This window comes from Artemia franciscana, chromosome 9, assembly GCF_032884065.1.
Source record: "Artemia franciscana chromosome 9, ASM3288406v1, whole genome shotgun sequence".
Classification (NCBI taxonomy): domain Eukaryota; kingdom Metazoa; phylum Arthropoda; class Branchiopoda; order Anostraca; family Artemiidae; genus Artemia; species Artemia franciscana.
The window spans coordinates 2,877,689-2,900,396 of record NC_088871.1 but is presented as its reverse complement, the minus strand read 5'-3'; the positions used below and the strand labels follow the sequence as shown (position 1 = coordinate 2,900,396).

The 22,708-nt window shown below is 36.6% G+C and overlaps 2 protein-coding genes across 5 annotated transcripts in view; both read right to left on the bottom strand.

Moving 5' to 3' along the window:
* Positions 1 to 22,708, bottom strand: part of LOC136030883 (uncharacterized) — a 128,529-nt gene that overhangs the window by 45,083 nt on the left and 60,738 nt on the right. The window lies entirely within an intron of this gene.
* LOC136030882 (uncharacterized) lies at positions 16,265 to 21,252 on the bottom strand. Its single transcript, XM_065709968.1, has 3 exons — positions 20,932 to 21,252; positions 18,541 to 18,674; positions 16,265 to 16,473 (listed from the first exon to the last, which is right to left on the bottom strand). Exons 1-3 carry the CDS (start codon positions 21,239 to 21,241, stop codon positions 16,339 to 16,341), a joined length of 579 nt encoding a protein of 192 aa, XP_065566040.1. The 5' UTR covers positions 21,242 to 21,252; the 3' UTR covers positions 16,265 to 16,338.

The window sequence follows — 22,708 nt, the reverse complement described above, 5'->3', positions numbered from 1 at the left end:
CCTAACTAAGAAATGCGAAATTTCTGATGTTATATTGTTTTTTATTATTATTTTTTTTTTGCTAGTGTATCAAACAAGCAATCGTAGAAATTCTGGAGGAATCTCATTTCAACATGTGTTGTTAGCTCTTTAAGAGTATTAAGGCATAATTTAGAGCTGTTGCTCCCGGGACTATGGGTGCCATTGTATCCGATCTTTCAAGTATTTTAAACAAACTGACGATTTTAAAACGCTGATTCAGTGGAAATTGGGTATATAAGGACCCCTAAGGCACATTTGTTGTTGGTCGATCTGTTCTCCAATCGTTTTTAGCCAGAAAAAGGAACTAGGAAAAGAGTTCGGTTGGGGGCAAGAAGACTGAAGCCTCAAAAGTACGTTTTAGGCTCAAGCTATGTTCATAGCGATTTAGAACCAGTGATTAATCTATTATGTCCCACTGAAAGGGAAATTTTAGGGTTAATAGTTCAATACGGGTGATGTGAGGGTGGTTCTTCTATTGCGAAAACGTTGATTTTAATGAAAAACGATAGTTTCCAAAATTGATCCACTAAAAGCAGTACTTTATCCTGAAAAGGGGGGATAAACGCCCTAATATCAAGGATAATTCTATTTTGCTGTGGAAAGACAAAACTCTCTTTACAAAAAAAAAATAACAGTACAATCGCTAATTAGGGGATTGTGGGGTTGGTTCGGACAATGTCCGAATGCACCCCACTGTAGTTGTCCAAATCAACCCCACCTGAAAGAAAAAGCCTGAAACCTCACCTACGCCTCAGAACTTACAGATGGCGCCACAAACCAAAATCGAAACAACTTAACAAAGTCTAAGTTACAACGTGTCATGCATTAAGAAAGCTAAATGTTTATTAATATAGGCTGAATTAAATCTCAAATTAAAGAAGATACAAGATGCCTTTTCTTGTTTTTTTTTAAGTTTTTTTTCAAATATTTCCAAAACGACTGCACGAGGGGTAACAAAACTACATACGCAAATAGAATGCCTTGTTTTTTAATGAATTTTTTCTTTTTTGTTTTTGTCTTTTTTATTTTTTTGTTTTTTTAGCTTTTTTCTTTTTAATTTTTTTTTAATTGTTCACCTTTTTTAGTTTTTTTTTAGTTTTTTTCTTATTTTATTTTTCTAAATTTCTTTCCCGAACGTCCCCCAGCAACACGTGTGCAAGGTGCTAATTTTTAACTGCGTAAAACTTGCGGATACAACACTGGTAATTCTTCTGATATACTCTTGTAATTTCTCGATACGTATTCTTTTTTTACTTTCTCTTTCAGCCACAAGCCAGGCTTTGCGTTGCTCTTGGGATAAATTGACACGCTTTCTTTTGGTAATTTCTCTCTGAGGCGCAAGCCTAAATTCCCCCCCTTAAAGCAATACGTATGCAAGGTTCTAATTTTTGACTGCGCAAAACTTGTGGATATACAACATTTTTCGCTATCCCATTGTCTGTGCATATAATTAGATTCTCGGGTTTACCAGCTCTTGAACATGCAACATATAATTGTCCATGGGAAAAACAACCCACATTAAGATGTACACCACATCTTTCTAATGATTGCCCTTGAGCCTTGCTGATTGTGATTGCAAATCCTAATTGAATTGGGAATTGCAATCTTTTAAATTGATTAGGCAGATCAGTTGGAATCATGGGAATGTAACGAATAAGAACAGCCTCAACCTGTCAACCTGAAAGGTCCTGTCAAGATTGTTACCTCTATTACGTTTTCCGTTTTTTTTTTTTCGTCAAGTTGCATGTCTTTGCAAAGCTTTGGTGGGTTAAAATTTCGCAACAGTATTATTGGTAGGCTTATTTTTAGTTGCAGTGCTTGTGGTAGAAACCTTGGGAGATCCAGGGAATTGAAAAATTCTGCTGAATAATTAACCGCTTCATTTAATTCCAGAATTGTGTCGATTGATTGTAAATAACTGCCTGGTCTCGAATCTTGGTCAGAATAATATTGTTGATTTCGTGGACGTCTTTGTTCTTGGCTGCCAGAATCGCTTGTTCAGTTAGCCATTTATGATTTTTATAATTGCTTAGAATATTAGCAAATACCTTTTCAACCAAATCATTTTTTGGCGTCACTAAATTACAGAATTTAGGAGGCAATTGTATACGTTCTGAAATTGAGTCAACTGGGAACATTCTGTTTCCAATTGTTAGCAATTGATCTTAAAATATTTCACCAGAGTTATTGCTTTGCAACTGCACGCGCATATTTATGGATAATTTTAATGTATTTACTTGTTCCCTTAAAGTAGTTAGAGTTTCTGTAGATTGCATATTCAGAGGTAATTTCAAAGCGGAATGAGCAGTTCTCCCACCATACAGCGACGTTGCGGCTATTCTGGACGACGCAAGGGCCAAAGATATGTCATTTTGGGATCGAATTGATGCCAGAAGCAATCTAATTAGAAACTTTTTACCAGTATCTCCTGGTGCATCCAAGAAGAAAATTTTTCAAACTTGGTTATCGACATAATGCATTATCTGATCATAAATGCTTTTTTGTTTAGACGTTAACGTAGAATTTTTTTTTGTACATACAACAAAAGATCAATCGTCTTGTAACTTTGTTCATGATCGAATTCTACAAATGTAGAAATAGCAGCAGGATGATTAGGTGAAGGCATTCCAAAATACTTGAGAAGTTTGGCATAGATAAGCACAAATCTTCAATCATAACTGAAGTGCAGTTATAAATATCTGTCGTAAAGTCCAATTTCATATCTGACCTCTCTAGCCTTATTCGGTGGAGTATATCCTCGGCCATTTGCGATTTGTATTTCTCCATAGGAGATGAAGGAGAGTGAGTTTTTAATATGATTCCAAACAATACACCAATTTGACTAGGAGTTGACTTTTCGCATGTGTCATTGATGAAATCTTCCCAGTGCTGGTTGTTCTCCAATAAATTCCAGAGCTTGGCATGTACTACGACAAGTGTCATGCATAGTCCTGTTTACAGTTCTCAAATGCTCAAAGGACGTCGGGTCGGGTACATTAACCAAAAGCAGGCGGAGAAAGAAGCATTTATCTCGTTTGGGTTGAATGGTATAAATTATTCCTATCGCAGTTTCTTTGAAGATGTTAGGTTGGCCGTCAACTAACTCACCCCTTTTCGACGTTCAAATGATTTTTTATTAGCATTCTACGTGTAATGCGTAGGCACTTCAGAATACAGCAGTTTCTTTGCAAAAGAATCATTTTGACATAACGCGAAGAAAGCAGTTAACGTTGTATCCGGTGTATTCAGGGCTTTTTGTGGACGTTGGATTCCAAAAAAAAGCGCGTTGACCATTCTCTAAATGTACCACTAAGTGAACAACAGCTGGAATTCGTTCATGTATCGGAAATGAAACAATACACCACACAGCTTCATTACTGCTTGTGTATCTCCCAGCCTGATATTGTACTACCTCATCGATATAACTGATTCCGGACTGCAAGTATTGCAGCAATGCAAACTTATTGTTTGGGACGAGTGCACAATGGCGCACAAAAAAATCACTCGAGGCTATCGAGCGATCATTGCAAGATTTACGAGGAGACTCTAAACTCTTTGGCAGCACATTAATATTGCTTGCGGGAGAATTCAAACAAACATTGCCTATTATTCCTAGATCGACATTTGCAGATGAAATTAATGCTTGCTGAAAAATTCTTATTTATGGGCACTGGTAAATGTATAAAAATTAACTATAAATATGCGTGCCCGATTACAAAATAATCACTCTGGTGAACATTTTTGAGATCAATTGCTGGCAATTGGAAACAGAATTTTTCCAGTTGACTCAACTCCAGGACGTATACGACAGCCTACTGAATTCATTAATTTAGTGACGTCAAAAAATGATTTGGTTGAAAAAGTGTTTCCGAATATTCTAACCGATTATAAAAATCATAAATGGCTAAGTGAACGAGAAATTCTGGCAGCCAAAAACAAAGACGTCCACGAAATCAACAATATTATTCTGACCAAGATTTGCGACCAGGCATTCATTTACAAGTGTTTCGACACACTGGAATCAAATGAAGCGGTTAACCATCCATCAAGATTTTTAAATTCACTGGATCTCCTAGGGTTTGCACCACACATGCTACAACTAAAAATAGGCGTACCTATAATACTGTTGCAAAATATTAACCCACTAAAGTTTTGCAATTGCACATGATTTTCCGTAAAAAAAACAATGGAAAACTTAATAGAGGCAACAATCTTGACAGGGCCTTCCGAGGATGAATCTGTTCTTATTCCTCGCATTCCCATGATTCCAAAAGATCTGCCTTTTCAATTTGAAAAATTGCAATTCCCAACTTGATTAGCATTTGCAATCACCATCAACAAAGCTGAAGGGCAATCATTATAAAAGTGTGGTATAGATCTTAATACGGATTCTTTTTCCCACAGACAATTATATGTTACATGTTCCAAAGTCAGTAAACCGGACAATCTATTTATATACACAGACAATGGGACTTCGAAGAATGTTTTATATCAACAAATGTTACGCGGTTATAAATTAGTACCTTGCATACGTGTTGCTTGAGGGGGGGTTTAGGTCTACGACATAGAGAGAAATTACAAAAAGAAACCGAGTCGATGTACTACAAGAGCAACACAAAACCTGACTTGTGGCGAAAAGAGAGAGTAAAAAGAGAATGCGTGTCGAGGAATTACCAGAGTATATCAGAAGAATTACCAGTTGTATATCCACAAGTTTTACGCAGTTAAAAATTAGCACCTTGCACAGGTGTTTCTGGGGCACGTTCTGGAAAAAAGAAATAAAAAATAAAAAATAGAAAAAAGGTAACCAACTAAAAAAAAAAACTACACAGAAAAAAACTAAAAACCTAAAAAAAGAAAAAAAAAGAAAATTAAAAACAAGGAATTACAAGAATTCAAAAACCTTAAAAAAGAAAACCAAAACTTTGAAGCTTAGTAGATATCATTGTTAGAAATTGTTAGAAGTCGTTATGGGCAGTGCTCTCATTGGGTGTAGTTAGTTTAAAGTCTGTGATTTTTTTTCTGTTAATAAACGAATTGAATTGAATTCTATTTGCATTCTGTAGAAACTTTTGCAGTAGTTTTTAACAATATAAACCGTTCTGAAGATCATGACACAAATAGTAGTGTTTAATTTAGTCATATGCATCCTCTAGTTGACCTGACAAATAAAACTTAATAATATTCCTTACAAAATTATGTCTATGCTCTTTCACTGCCTGGATACGCTTACACTCTTTTTGTTTATTAAAATATTAAGAGCTGAATTAGTAATAGAAGTGGCCCCAAAAGTTTAAGCTTAATACTCTCAGTCGTTCTTGGTATATTGCTGAGATGTCTTATTGACATCCAACCTACAAACAGTAAGTTTTGATTTATGCATTTAGTTTTTAAGCATAATGAGCAAATTACATTATTGTGGGGAATTGACCTACCCAATAGCCCCAGATACATAGTTGATAGCCTGCTCAGCTATGCAACAAAATGGCTGTTTTAAAATTTTGATTGGAAGTGTCTGAAAAATTTTGAGCTAAAGAGAAGGGCTGATTGCACTCTAATCACTTTTGACTGGTAAAAGAGCAATAGAACTTTTAACTTTATATCAAATTAACTCCTATAAAATACGAATGATATTACTAGCTATTATAGAGCATCGTTACCTTTTTCCTTATATGCCCTATCTTGCTTACATGCCCTTTTAATACCTTCATGCATGTACCTTTTTCGTTTAATAGAAACTCACCCTAACCTTAGACCTTAGATCCTCCAGAGCCAGGGATGGCTCATAGGGCGTCTACGAAACCTCGCCAGACATCTCGGAGCTGAGCTGCAGCCATGACGTCCTCCCACTGTGGTTGAAGAGACAACTCCGCATTTCTCAGGTCTCCGTCGTACTGTCGTCGTAAGGTGTGTCTTGGTCGACCTCTTTTTCGCCTCCCCTCGGGACGCCAATCATATACTGTATTCGGGAGTCGATCCTCTGGCATACGGAGGACGTGGCCAAGGTATGTCCATCTCCTATGTTTCAGAAGGTCAGTAACTAATGGCTGACCGGTTTGCCGGCGAACTTCTATGTTGGTGACCTTTTCCTGCCACGATATGTTCAGGATTCTCCTAAGGCACATGTTTTCAAAGGCTAGGACACGTTTCTCTAGCTGGGTGTTTTGTTTCCAGCATTCACTAGCATAGAGGAGGATGAACATCACATTGCTATTCAGGAGGCGGAGCTTCAAGCGCATAGAGTATTTACTACTGCGCCAGACTGGTTTCAACTTGCTAAAAGCCGATGTCGGTTGTCCAATTTTCCTCTTGATTTCGTTGGCTATTTCACCATCGTATTCGATCCAACTCCCAAGATATTTAAATTCCTTGACCTGCTCAATTGTTTTATTTTTGCATTTTAATATGAGTGGGGAGTCAGATGTGGCCATACTCTTTGTTTTACTGACATTTACTGCAAGTCCCATTTTCTCGGCCTTTTCGTCTATGGCGTCGAGTAGCAGCTGCAGTCGCAGTTTCGCTTCTTCAAGAAGAACAACGTCATCTGCGAAGTCCAAATCGGAGATCAGTCGGCTGCTAATCTTCACTCCAATGCCTGAAGACAGCCGTAGAATATAGTCCATTACAATGACAAAGAGAAACGGGGATAGGACACACCCTTGTTTGACGCCAGACATTATCTTGAGGAAACGCGTGTCCCCATTTTCTGTGCGTACACAGCATTCACTATCCTCATATAGTGCGATTATCATTTTGACTAGTTTATCAGGTACTCCGTAATATTTCAAAATCTTCCATAAAGTGTCTCGGTCAACAGAATCGAACACCTTTTCAAAATCAATGAAGAGCAGGTACAGCTTTTTGTTCCATTCTCCGGACTCTTCCACCATCAGTCTAAGAATGAAAATAAGATCAGAGCAAGACCTACCAGGTCGGAACCCATGCTGCTCTTCCCTGAGATGTGAGTCCAGGGCTGCTCTTAGGCGTTGTAGTATTACTGAGGCTAGTATTTTACTAGGCACAGACGTCAAATTGATGCCCCTCCAATTGTCACAAATTTGTGCATCGCCTTTCTTGAAGAGTTTGACCAGTATACCTCTGGTCCAATCTTTTGGGACTTTTTCGTTGTTCCAGATGGCCACTAGAAGAGCAGTCCATACGAACATGCAGGCTCGAAGGGACGCTTTCAGCATCTCTGCCGTGATCCCATCGACTCCAGGTGCACGTCCATTTTTCAGCTTTTTCACAGCTGTCGTCACTTCTACCGTGCTGAGTGGGTCAGCACTTACGTCAATTTGTAAAAATGGCGTATCCGGTACTGTTTCTGGATCATCAGGTCTGGGCCTATTTAAGACTTTCTCGAAATGTGAGGCCCATATCTCGTCAGCTTTCTGTGGATCCGAAATAATGTCTCCATTTTCATCTTTTACAAGGGATGTACGATTTGTTTTCTTTCCAACTATCTCGTTTGTTAGTCGATAAACCATTTTTGAGTCTCCTTTCTTTGCAGCTTCTTCTGCAAAGGCTGCTTTTCTCTCAATGGCAATTCTTTTGTCTTTCCTGGCACTTCTTTTCACTGCTTTATCCTCTTTTTTGTAGCGGAGCTGTAATTGGGCTTTTTTCTCTGGGCTTGATGTATTCAGGATAAGCGTTCGGGTCTCCTTGCGTTTACTGATGTATTTCCAGGTGTCATCCGATATCCATTCTTCTTTCTTTCTTTTCTTGAAGCCAAGGTTGGCCTTCGCAACGTCATGGTACACACTCTTGACTGAGGTCCATGTATTCTCAACATCAAAGTCATTGGTTTCGTCGAGCAGATTTAACGCTTCAAATATGTTATGTAGAGATATGCAGAAGTTTTTTCGGATGTCAGGATCTTTCAGCTTATCGGTGTCAAATTGTTTATGTGTTGTAGTGTTAGTTTTTCGCTTCTGAGCTTTCAGTTTGATTCTTACTTCGGCTATCATCAGGATGTGATCTGAATTAACATCCGCTCCTCGAAAACCCCTCACGTCACATAGGCTACTTCTCCAACGTCTTGACATGAGGAAATGGTCGATTTGATTCTTCGTTCGGCCGTCAGGGGACACCCATGTGTACTTGTGAATCGTTTTATGGTCGAACATACTACCACCTATTATCAAATCGTTGCTTAGTGCATAATCGATTAGCAGTGTGCCATTCTCATTTATCTCTCCCATGCCATGTGGGCCCAGAACTTCAGGGCAGTACTGGCGATCTGCACAAACCTTAGCATTTAGATCGCCAACCACGCAGAGTACATCATGCCTGGGAACGTCTTTGGTGACCGAGTGTAGCATGTTATAGAAAGCATCTTTCTCCTCTTCATCAGCTTCGTTTGTTGGAGCGTAGCATGCGATGATAGTCATTTTTGTGTGATTTGATACGAAGCGAGCTGTCATTATACGTTCGTTAACTGGGTTCCAGTTTGTCATTGCTTTGTGTGCAAGTGGCGACATCAGAAGTCCTACACCAGCGCGGTGGATGGAAGGGTGACCACTAAATGCCATGACATATCCATCACTGAACTTCTCTAATCCATTTTCAGTCCACCTTATTTCACTGAGAACGAGTATATCGATGAGGTATTGTCTCATCTCTTTAAGAACTTGCTCTGTCTTGGATAACTGGTTCATCGTTCTCACGTTCCAAAAACCCATCTTTAGATTCTGTTTCGCAGTCAAAAATCGGTTCCGGGGGCATGCAGGGGTCGTTATTTGGGGAGGTGATGTATCCGAGGCTGTTGTAGACGTTTCAGTTGCAGTTGTTTTTCCCCTGAAGGTTGCCCCTCAAGGTCCCGGGTGTGGGTTGCAAGCCCACAGCCCAACCCTCCTCATTTGCGGACTTGGGACCGTCATGCTCCCCCGACCTCTGTGAGGCAAGGATCCTTACATGGTTGAGTTAAAACCCTAACTCACCCTAAATGTTCTCTAAAAGTTTCGACTTAATGCGATTTGTTGCGTCAATTAAAGTGACCGTAGAAGCAGCATTAAATGTATACACAGTGTCTTCTGGGTAGTTAAACTCCATAACCTATGAAGATATGAAGGTGAAATTTTCAGAGAATATTTCTGTTGTATGGATGTACGGATGCTATATCTTAGGAACAGTTTCGTGTGAGAAATTAAATTTACTACGCTTTTTGTGGGGATATTGGATTAACCAAAAGACAATATTTGCATTATAATACTAATGCCTCTACTCCTGCAGCTACTACTGCTACTACTACTATTGCTACTAAAGCTAAGACTGCTAATAATAACTGTACTCCTAATGTTACTTCTGTAACTACTGATGCTAGGGCTACTACTAATAGACTTAAGGGTATTAAGGCAAAATTTTGGGCAATAATGTAAGTGTATTGAAATAAATCAATACACGCTATACCCATTGGTAAAAAAAAGGTAAAGGATGCGGCATTTAGACTTTACAGTCCGTACCGGCGGTGCTGATCTCCGTTTCTTGGCCCTTCAGCCAGGAAGTGCAATGGGGGGCTGGGGGCCAGCCAACCTGTGCTTTCGCATACCCATTGGGTTTGTTAAGAGGCCGTATCAGTAGCACTTTAGGACTGGTTGATGGTATCAATTTGAAAATCTCTTCGTGTATTGTAGGTGATGTTGATAAAAAGGTGCTATTTACATACAGTTACTACTGCTACTACAATTATTACTAAGCATAATTACTGAATCTTTCAACAACGATGACAAAAATTGATGTATCAAATCATCTTTACTATGGGAAATGATAGGCATGAGGGAATCCCTCAAATCACTTTCACTCTTAAGAAAGGCACTGTAATGTCCAATATATGATTAATTGAGACCTATTTGAATTTAATACGACCACCCATTCAATAAAAACCATATTTGCCCCCAGGACAATAATTAAAACCCTTGACTCAAAGCTCTGGATGGGGGGATGCGAACCATGGAAGCCCATATTAATTTTCAAACTTATCTTTTTTCTTATTTGGGGATATAGATTGTTCTACCGAATTGTGATCAGGCTTAGCACTGGGAACAGGTAAGGATAGGTCACTGCAATCGGCAGCGGCAGCATCACTCGAAACAATACTTGATTCTACGTTCACAGTACCTTTAAAATAAAATAAAAACATATAATACATAAAAATTACAGTCAGATAAATAAAGCACCAGATACTATAAAAGCTGTATTTGGTGATTGGTTTTGATACAGTTGGAAGATGAGATGATTGGTAATATATTACGAAACTTAAATTTTGAGGGATCGTTGAAATTGAAAACTTTGTTTGGATGTTTGTTGTGGGAAATGATGGGCACGGGGGGGGGCCTCTCGAATCATTTTGACTCTTAAAAAGGCACTATACCTTCTAATTTAAAGTCAAATGAGACAACCCATTCCATAAAAAGCCTATATGTTCCCAGGGCAAAACTTCAAGCCTTTGCCTAAGGGCTCTGGGGGGTTACACCAGCCCTGGAGGCATTATTATATGTTCTTTTGACTATTTTAAACAAAATCATCGTCGCAAAATTTCAATCAGACACATTTGGCAAAAATTGGGGTAGTTGGGTGGGGGGGGCTTCCTGACCTCCATTACTCCATCACCTTATAAGAGAAGTAGAACTTCCAATTTCAACAAATTGAGACACCTCTAAAATTTATGCAGCAATCCCTTCGATAAGAACCTTGAATACCCCAGGTGCATAACCTATAACACTCACCCTCAGGCTCTGGTGGTTTGTATCCCCCAAAAGCCTTGTTATATGATATTTGGACTATTTTGAATAAAATGAATGTTTTAAAATACCTATTTAATGCAAATGAAGTGTTTGTGTGTTTGGGGGAAGGAGTAGCCACGCTCTGATCAATTTGTCTCTTAATAAAGGCACTAGAACTTCTGTTTACCAATCTAAAGAGTCCTGTCCAAAGTATATACGGCCACACTTTTTATAAACACCTTATATGTCGCCAGGACATAACTTACAACCCACTCCCTGAGATAGTAGAGGGGGGAGGGTCTTCCTAACAGACACAATTTCTGAAACCTTTAACTATGATGAGCAAAATTGTTCTATCCAAATTTTCATTGGTGGTGTTGAGAAAAATTATTAAAATAAGGGATGGACTAATTGCTCTCTAATTCCAAATCAAATAAGCTCCATCTGAAGTTTATGCGGCCTTCCATTCCGCAAAAACCTTAAGATTTGTGTCAGAACCAAAAAGATTGGTTGTCAGGGAGAGGGGAAGCTAAATGCCCTCCATCACTTTTGACGCCTTACGTGCCCTGTGGCATACCTTACAAAACTCACGTCTAGACTCAAGTGTTTTTATCAACCCCAAAAGCCTTGTTATGAATGAATGGATTAATGAAACTTTATTAACCCAATAAACACGCAATAGTATCAAAATAGAGCATAGAAGTAGAAAAAAGAAGGAAACAAAATTCAACTTCAGTTGGAAAAACTTTTTATAAAAAGGCCTAAAATAGATTATGTAAAGCTTCCAAATTCTGTTTAAAGCGTAACCTACGCTCCGCGACAACAGCAAACAGATTGACAACTCCATATACAGACACCACACGCACAGAAATCCACAGAGGTACAAACAGTAGGAACTTAGCGTAACGAAAATAATTTGACCGACAAGCTCCTTTATCTGACGTACTAAAAAATTCCAAAAAGGTGACAAAGCTAACAAATGGGGCACATAAAACGCATTATAAAACTTAGAAAGTGCTTTTCTTTTATAGCGTGCTTTGCAAGGAACAAGCATACAAGGCCGAATCCCTTGCGAAGTTTTGCACCTAAAAATTATAATAAAACTGCTCTAGTATGATATAATTCACTTCCAATGGGCAATCCAATCTAATTTATTCTTGACGACAGCTTAACATGATGACCATCAAAGCAAACGATATCGAGAATGTGCCAATTGCGTGACATACTAATTGACACAACTTCACACTTTTCGGCATTAAATTCAAGTCCTATTTTCCTATATTTGGAATATTAATTCTTCAAGTTTTCCTCAATACCAGAAATGGTCCGGCTGAGGCTGAGAACGTCGTATAGCTTTTGAAACAACAAAATCCCTTGAGTAAGCACTTTTGAAAAAAAAAAAACATGAATATTGTTATAGGGGAGACCGTCCTTTAGACCTCTCATCTAAAGTCTTTGAACTAATCCATTCAAAAAATCGCCGCTAGAATGAATTCAAAAATTCATGCAGCGCAAACTAGGCGGAAGTTTTAAATATTTGATGCCAAATACAACTGAGATAAGAGGTAAAGAAGTTTTTATATACTCCCTGGAAATTTTGACACCTGTAGTCCTCGTCGAATATTTTCCAAGTTATTGTAGCTATAGGGTCGTAAGTTAGAAGGATCATAAGAGGTATGTTTCCGGTATTTTCCTCGTAATTTTCATCAATAAATATCTGTCGGTTTCCAAAAAAAGGTAAATTTTCAATATGGCGTCAATAAGGGTGATGATAAAATTATCTGGGTGACTCCAGATAATTTTTTGGGGGTGACTCCGGACATATTTTGAGGTGTTCGGTTTCGCCCCATGCTGATGGAAGTATCTCCGAGTCTGGAATTGGAAGTAGCTAGAGCTAGGAAATTACCAAGTATTTCAGTTTTATTATAGACTAGGAATAGGAATTTATTAAATTCAACTTTCAAAAAACAAAACAATGTTATGCCCCAACAAAGAACAGAGCTCATAAGGCTGGGACAGTACAAATGCATAGAAAAAACACAACAACTCGTCATAAAAAAACATACAAGATAGGAGATAACAGAGGATGTCACCCCCGCGCAAGAACGCCACAACATAATATATATTAAAATCTATTATTCATCAATCCAGACACCCGGGCAAAGAACTATTTTTGAAGTATGTTTTTTCCAAGAAAATCAGCTCATGAAATTTTGGGATATTTCTACTAAGTTAAGTTTATTTACAATATGAGGACATATAGACTTCTCTCCGTCCTTGACATTTTAGACTTTTCTTTTACAGATGGTTCGCACCTATATTCAGAAAGGGGGTGCCCCCCAGATCCGGAATTACTGAAGCGTGCTATGAGACAAGTTGTAAATGAGAATTCATCTTTCCGATCAGCCGCGGAAGAATCTTCTTTGAAGAAGTCTACCCTTGTGGATGCCGTGAAACGCGTCCAAGAGTAAAATGCAAGATCTTGAGAAGGGTAACCCAAGTGCATACAATGATAAAGATAGTTTTCAGGAGACTTTTAAGTTTGTTTTTACTCCCAAACAAGAGAGAGAACTCGCAATAACTGTGAAGCTCAACTCCCAAGCACCAAGTTGGGAGCTGAATGAAAGAACAGGAGACGACATGTTTAAAGGATTTATGAAGCGTAATGCCAGTTTGTCCATTAGAAAACCGGAAAATACAAGCCAGGCTCATGCTGCCAGCTTCAAAAGCCATAATTTCCAAACCCTTCAACTACGTTAAACAAAATGGCTATATCAAAATTTGATAGAAAGTGACTGAGGAAATCAAGGACGCAAGGAGGGGGGGGCTGAGCTGCTCTCCAACCATTTTAGACTATTGAAATGGACACTAGCCCTTTCAATTTTAAACCGAATGAGCCCTTTTTGAAGTTTCTATGACATCACTGTCTATAAGAACCAAACCTATATCAAAATTTTATCGGATGTGTTTGGGGAAATTTTGCGCGTGGAGAAGGCAGCATTCGCTTTCGAAAAACCTTTGACTATTAATAAGGGCACTAGCCATCCCAACTTTCAATTAAATGAGCGCTAATGAGGTTTCCACGACAACTCTTTGTATAAATACCTTATATATCCCCAGGGTATTAATTACAACCTTTGCCATTGAAGACTGTGGGAGGGGGTGTCATCCTCAAAGACATAATTTCCAGACCATTCAACTTTGTCTAACAAAATAGCTATCTCAGAGTTTTGATTGGATGTGTTTTGGGAAATGGTGGGAATGGGAGGGGGGTTAGTTGCCCTCCAAACACTTTCGTCTATTAAAAAGGAAACTAGCCCTCCCAATTTCTAAGTGAATGAGGTCTTTATGTGGTTTCTAAAACAAAACCTTCTATTAAAACCTTATATACCCCCAGAAAATAATTCAAAACCCTTGCCATGAGGGCTCCGGGGGTGGGGTGTGTTATCCTCAAAAATATAATTTCCAGATTTTTCAATTATGTTAAAGAAAATGGCTCTCAGAATTTTGATTGAATGTATTTGGAGAAATGGTGGTTGTGGGAGGAGGTTAGTTGCCCTAAAAAGTCATTTTTTACTATTAAATAGGGCCTTTCAATTTCCAATTTAATGAGTCTTTTTGAAGTTTCTACAACAACGCTTTCCATACGAAGGGCTGGTCTAAACAAAACATAAATAAAACATTGTGCCAACGTAGTTCTTTCATTAGGCATCGCTACCTATGATTTTTATCTATTAATTTATTTATTCTTTTTATTATTTTTTTTGGATTCTATTTAATTTACCTAATTAATTTAATATATTTAATCTATTTAGTTTTGTTTTCATTCGCATTCATGCTGTGCAGAGTAATAATTCTGGATAATTACTCAGAACTTGTGCGGATGATTTGTTTTTCCTTGCTGACTTTCTGTTATGTCATTTGAATTTAAAATTTGTGGTAATTGCCCGACTGTGGTGATTGACTGTATCTATATTGGTGACGGACCATGGCACTCATTTGGAATGGATTTTTATCTATTGAATATTACTACCGTAAGTGCAATTATGAAATAATAAACGACTCGAAAATTATTTTAAATCCAATTTTGAATTTTATTTCTCGATCGATGGTATCAAAGTTGAGACAATAATTACTACGTCGACAAGATTTTTCAGTCATGATACCATTCTAAAGGCGAAGAAGGTTTTACATCAGGTGCTAGAAATTGGAACACGTTTAATTAGATGCCAAAAAAGACGAGTAAATGTTCTTGATACTTGTAAGTGGTTCTCTACAGCATCGATCTAATTAATCGTTCTAATTAAATGAACCTTGTGTTTCAGGATTAGTTCCTAAAGAATTGGGATGAATTTCAAAATTTAGCGTAAAGAGCAGGGTATTGAGGAGGGGGAAACCCCCATTATATGCTTAATAATTTATGCTCGTTTTACCCTTTAGTGGTACCTTACTTTCAGTTCAAAAAACTTGTTTTTTTTTATTTATTTTCTGATCGTTTTTTTTTTAAATTATACCAAAAATTTTGGCTCCACCTCCACAGAAAAATCCCTCCTCGCTAAGGACATATTCTCTAGACAATACAACACTGGTTAAAATTTACACCGGAAAATCAACCTTAACATCTTTCCACGTGAAATTGAGTCTCCAAAAAGAAAGCAAGACAAAAGAAGAATTTCGTATACAAATTTTGGCAAATATCACAATTGACAACCTCACAATTGAGGTTGACAACCTCACAACCTCACAATTGAAAATTACCCTGGGTAATCATTTATTAAGTCATATAGTGCCTGTGTTTGATATCTTGTCATCTATAAATACGAAAAAGTCATTCAATATATCCACCACCTAACAAGCTAAAAAAGTTTCACGACAAATGTTCTTCTTTCCCATTTATAAAATTATTTCTGCACTCCAGCAAGTGAGCTCTCAAATATTGTTCCAAAACAGGGAGGAATCTACACCAGGACGAGCTTCCTTGGATCAGTAGGCTACATAACGGAGGGTTCAGGGCCTAGAGATGTTCTTGAACTTGTCTATGTACCTAAAACTGCCCCCCCCCATCTTCTCAGTGGGAAAGAAATCACCAGGGCAATAGATGGCCGTTTTTTGGTTGACGCTATGCTATATGCTATTCTGCTTTCCATATTTTCTGTCACAGATTCTTTAGGGAACAAGTGAACAACATAAGGAAATTTCCAAGGCGAGAAACTATAAAGACACCCAGATCGTTATTGATTACCTAGAAAAAGGATCTCCATTTAATTGGGATCTTCAACTAAGTAACATCACCTACGGTCTGATAGCCTACGAATCTACCAGTGTTGGTTCTGATACAGATTTAGAACAGCTAAGAATTTTCAACTAAGACCACTAAAGACGAAAATGAAAATTCCAACACTAATAAGAGCAGAATAAGTGGAATCACTCAAAATATTGTCAAGAGGTCCTTTTGACTACTTTCTCTAAACGAACAATTATTTTTATTTATAGAAATATGTACTGTTCTGCAAAATGGTTCTATATTTTTTTAAACTGTCCACTAGAAAAGTCATAAAATAAATAAAAACTTAAAATATGTCAAATTATCATTTCTTCAAGAATGGTATTTTGCTACCAGTCGTTCACCAGGCACTCCCCAAGCTTTACAATCCAAATTGTCTAGAATATTCTTTGCAAATGTTGCAGTACTTTTTGATCTAAACTCAGCAATGAACATCCCTCTTTGATCCTGAAAAGGGAAGAAAAATATTTGATCAGGGGAGAGAACCAAACTAGTTTTACCTCTTTTTCTATTGAACATAATGAAAAAAAAATTATTGAATTTTAATTAAAAGCTATTTATTTAAAAAAAGGAAATAAGAATAAGCAATTTAGGTAAGATACTTGAGAGACATCAGGGCCATAATGAAGGCAATATGACTCATAAATATTATGAATTATGAGCTATAGATCTGAGTGTCTTCTTTTAAACAAAATTGCCATTATGACCTATACTAAATTTAATGTTATATATAACCTATGCACGTGATTTCATGATCCATGATAATACCTTCTTGATATCGGCTCTAATTTGAATTACAGTATATTGGAATTAATTAAAAAACTAGCAAAAACTACCATGTACATAAAGGGGGTCAGCTCTTCCTCAGTACCTAGCTCTTAACGCCCAGGTTTGATTTTTTATTGCAATAATTAGGAAAGACTCCTGAACCAAAAGGGTCGTTTTTATAAAGACAAAATTTTAATAACTGTAAAATGATGATAAATGTTAGATCGCTTTATTACAAATTTCCACCCCTAAAATTTCTGCACCAGATACGAGTGCCCCACCAATCACTCTCCTCTAAAGACGCCTGTGGGAAAGGGATGTTAAAAAACTTAATGTGTTTCCCGATCCCGTGACCACATGTGCACTCTTCCACCTGGTGGGGATGGGTGTAACAAGTGGTTAAATAGTAGCCCGTTCCTTCCCTAAGTCTTCAGTAGGATATTTTTCTTCAAGCAATAACGAAAAAATGTTAAAATTTAGAAAATAAACCTTACTCGGTTAAGTTTAAAAACACTAAAGAACACATAAATAAACAATGCGCAAACATGGAACAATCATAAATGAAGCATTGGACTCAGCTATTACTAAGGCTGTCAGCAACGAGTTGGTGCTGACGACAGTGGTGTTCTGTAAATACTTGGGGTGGGTAATTGTGAATTTAATAACCTCGGATTCTTTGCCAGCTCTATCGTTAATATTAAAGTGCATTTCCCCCTTTCACTTCCCTCAACTCCCGCTCCCATCATAGAAGACAAAATCTCAAAGTCAAACTGCACACTATTCTAGCAGCCCCGTGGATTGCGTCATTCTGTTGCAATGTGATTTGAAAAAGACGTCTGTAACTCCCCTGATTGAACAACAAGAAAAAAAATTATATGAGCACTAGTGATATGTTCTATTATTTTTCTTCGTTGCTATTGAGGCACAGGAACATCATGGGGAGCTGTTTAAGGATACAGAAAAGATAAATCTTATGTCTTATCATTTTTCATATACATAGACTCGAGAAATTGCCACATTCGCAATTTAAAAAGGCTAAAAATGCAAATTTGGGCAATAATTTTGGAATGGAAAGACTGGGCCAGGCACATAGACGGGGGGACAGACAGATGGAAGCAGGGAACAACAGGGTGGACTAGACCAAATAAATGATCTTGCTTAACGCAAAAAAAAAAAATTACAATTCATCATTTTTGTATATAGGAGCTTGAAACCTTTACTGTATGGCTCTTATATGCTAAATCCAATGATGTTTTTTTTAAACATGCCCTGGTATTTTGAGGGTTTCTCCCCTTATTATAAAAAATTGGGTTAATTTTCTGGGTCGTAGCTTTTAATGGGTGGCATCAAACGTCATGAATTTTACTTATTTTGAATGAACTTTTTAAAATGATTTTGCTTTAAACGAAATCTTTGTAACTTAACAATGTTTTTTTTTTATCTAAAAATGCTATAATCTTCAAAAGTAAAAATGAATTTAATATGTTGAATTTTTGCATAACTAATTTGAATTCCATTAAAAAATTAGAACTACTTAGACTTACATATTTCGGACTTTATATAAGAAAAATTAGGATAATGCAAAGCTGTCCCTTGCAAGTGCTTACAGGGTTGATCAAAAAAGAAACTGCAATCTATTTTTCTTAATTCAAGTTTGTTATGCATATACCGTCCTTTCAAAATAGGTTAAATTATATGTTTTTCATTTTATGTGCAAGAAAATTTGACATAATAAAGAAAACTTACAATCGACGATCTTGAGCGGTCGTCAAAATTACGACAGAACTCTAAGCCAGGATACAAATTGCATAGGTACTGGACATCCTCTTGTTTGACTTCTGGGGGATGGATTATTAGTAAATGGCAACTGGGCTCGTCATCTAAAAAAATTGGAATGATAAATCAAACGGCAAAAGAAATGCAAAATATGTTAAAAGGAAATGAAAAAGAAGGTGAAAAAAAAGGAAAAAGAACTTGAGCTAAATAAAGTATTTGTTCGGTTATGATTTCTGCAAGTGAATACAAACTGCATACTTTTGGTAAGAAATGTTTATATTTTTGGAGAGTTTTTTTATAAGCTTGGTTTTCCTCCCTCAGTAATGGAGGGCTAATTCGATAAGTTCAACAATTTCTTTATTTTGAAGACATCATTTTAAACGAAATGTATTCCTAATTGTGACTCATTTGTTTTATCTTTGGTGTTAGACTTGAACGACCTGATTAAGTTAATTTGTCAACTTCAGATACCGAGTGTAAAGATAACCACTCGTAAATTAAAAATACCTCTTTTTTAACTTTTTACTCTCTCTTCAGCCCTACAAATGGTCGAATCAGGGAAAACGACTTTATCAAGTCAATTTGTGCACCTCCATGACATGTCTACCAATTTTCATCGTCCTAGCACGTCCAGAAGCACCTAACTCGGCAAAGCACCGAACCCCACCCACGAACTCCCCCAAAGAGATCAGATCCAGTACGGTTACGTCAATCAAGTATCTAAGACATTTGCTTATTCTACCCACCAAGTTTCATCTCTCCACTCTAAGCGTTTTCCAAGATTTCCAGTTTCCCCCTCCAAGTCCCCCCAATGTCAACAGATCTAGTTGAGATTTGAAATAACAGGTCTTTAGTGTAAATAGTATTCTTTAGTGTAAAGAGTGATACTTTTTTGTATCACTAAAGTGTATCACATACTTAAGTGTAAAGAGTGAGGTAGTAGGAGGAGATGGACCCCACATATGCGTAACAATTTCTGTTCATTTTATGTTTTGCTGTTCCTTACTTTCGGTTGAAAATTTTTTCCATATCTATTTTTTTAATTGTTTTGTTTAAAATAGTGCCAGAATATTCAGCACCCCTTCCTTTGAAATTATCTCCTCCCAAGACAAATTTCTCCATGAAAAGATCATCCCATGTAAGCCCCTTCCTCAACCCTCCCCCCCAAAAAAAAACCCTGAAAACATCTGTACACTTCCCAATAACCTAACACTATACCTAAACTCTGGTCAAATTTTGTGACTATGAGGGGTTCACCTCCTCCTGATACCTTGCTCTTTACGCTAAAGTAATTTTATTAGTTTGAACTATTTTTTTCTACTGCCTTTGTGATTCAGGGGTCAATTTTAAGGAATTGGGACAAAATTAAAGCTTTACTGTAAAGAGTCAGATATAGACGAGGGGGCGAACCCCCTCATATAGTAAAAAAAAAACGAAATAAGAAGTTCGTTCTGTAAGTTAATTCGTTAGTTACATATATTTTTACTAATAAAAACGTTCGTAAAATTAAAAGTTCTAGTTGCCTTTTTAAGTAATCAGATATTGAAGGGTAACTAGGCCTACTCCTCTGCTTCTTTTTTTCCCAAAATAGTCCGATCAAAACTATGAGAAGAGATTTACCCAAGATAAATTAATATGCAAATTCCGCTTTAATTATTCATGTGCAGAGAGCCAAAATGAAAACATGTGCATTAATTCAAAAATGTTCAGAAATTAAATAGAACAAATAAGTTTTTTTTTCAACTGAAAGCAAGGAGCGACATTAAAACTTGAAGCGAACTGAAATTACTCTGTATGTGAAAGGGGCTGTTCCCTTTTCAACTCCCCACTCTTTAAGCTAAAGTTTTTTACTGATTTAAAAAGTAGAGTTGGAAGAAAGAGTCAAACTTAATGGTAAAAATCGGGGCGTTAAGGAGGGAGCAGCGCCTTTCATTTATGGAGTAGTTTTTGCTCGTTTTAAGTTTTAATGTCACTCCTTACTTTCAGCTAAAAATTTATATTTATTTATTTAATACCTTTAAAGAATTCGAATAAAAAGCTGTTAGGCTTCGCCACTCGTACTAAAGCGTAAGCCGCAATTTATCAGATTTATCGATAAAGTTGAAACTATACACGACTAGTCTCAATTAAGTAGCATTGTCATATTTTTTTTGAGTAGGGCAATGTTCAACTTTCAAGCATATGATTGTTGATTGAGAATTAAGTCAAGACTCTATGTGCTATTTTTTGGAAACTACAAGGAGTTAGAGTTGCCTTGGAGAAGTCAATTTTGATGCAAAAATTTGCACACATGTTTCTTCCGATAGGAGGCTACTTATGCCATAAAAAAGAAAAAGTTTTAACAAATAACTAAAGACTCACCCAACTGCAAACGTGAAAAATCATTGTTCACTTTAGTAAGAATAATTTCTTCTTCCCCCTTTTTTAATAAATCCTGAGGGGGTGAAAACTGCAAACCAAATAATGGAAATGCTCCATTTAACGGGTCTCGACCAGTTGGGCATCTTTCTAGAGGAAATGCAACTAAGCCACCGGCAGGAGACATCATAGAACCTGCTCTATTTGCCCCAAGTGAAACTAAAGCTCTTGATTGTGCGCCCATGCTTACTGAAGGCTTCAGCGTTGCTGCACCCTCCACACCATCTGAAGTTTGTAACGTTGAAAGATCCATTTATTGATAGTGTTTCCTCGACAGACAGATTTGAACTAATTTAGCGTTAAAACTGTAGATGTGGAGCTAACTTTTTTTAATAGAATTGATAATTGGTTTCTTTTGTTATTAGGTCACTGAATTTGATGTCCTTAATTAATAACAGGATGTCCTCTTATGCTCATTAATTATGTACATTTTTGGTCTGTATTGATGCATTCCAAGCTTGGTGGAAAATGTGCCAAGTGCGGCGGAATTTTTTGACACAACGTGGCGTTCTGAGATGTACACCACATGGTCCAAGTTTGGCATTCCCTAGGGCTAAGGGTTTTATTCGGATAGCGGGGGGGTTCATTTAGAAGACCGGTGAACACCCAGAAGACAGCTACTTTACTATCATTACCTTCGTATCCAATAAATTATATCGATGTTTCGTCCTAAGCTTTTTCCAATATATTCCAAGGGCAAAACGTAGAAACACGAAGCTATTTATTAACTCGGATAAAGCCGTAAGCTAAACAGTCACAATTGAAAATTACCCCGGGTAATCCTTTATCGAGTCATGTAGTGCCTATGTTGTGATATCTTGCCATCTATAAACACAATAAAGACATTCAATATATCCACCACCTAACCAGCTAAAAAAGTTTCACAGCGAATGTTATCCTTTCACATTTATAAAATTATGAAATTATTGCTGCACCCAACTGTCCCCAGCTAGTATATATATATATAAATATATATTTATATATATATATATATATATATATATATATATATATATATATATATATATATATATATATATATATATATATATATATATATATATATATATGTAAATATATATATATATATATAAATATATATATATATATATATATATATATATATATATATATATATATATATATATATATATATATATATATATATATATATATATATATATATATATATATATATATATATATATATATATATATATATATATAATATTAGCTGTTGCCACGCGGCTTCACCGCCTGGCCCCAGTTAGCGGCATGCGGCAGGCTTCTATATTTGGAATCTCATTGTCCCTTGTATTCTAACTGCAGACAATTTGCTGTCTTTTCATATTGCAGTTTTTTCAAAGGTATTTGATTATTAAAGCAAATCCAATTTATAACAATAATTTCTACTAAGATTCAAACTTTTGGTTTTCTTTTTTATGGTTTTCGAATTGCTTCAATCCATTGTCAAAATATATTCCCTCTTTAAACAGTTTAATATAATTTAATATCATTTTAATTTTTGACTCGCTCACATGCTCGGTGTCGCATTTCGTATAATAGCGCAGTTTTGCGTTGCTCAGGTGTTCTCTCATGGCGTTCCATTTTTTGTGACATTATAAAATTAATTATACTTTCTCTTTGACCCGTAAGCATTAATATTGAATCAGGTCCAATTTATAACATTAATTTCTTTAACCAAAATATTTTTTCTTTA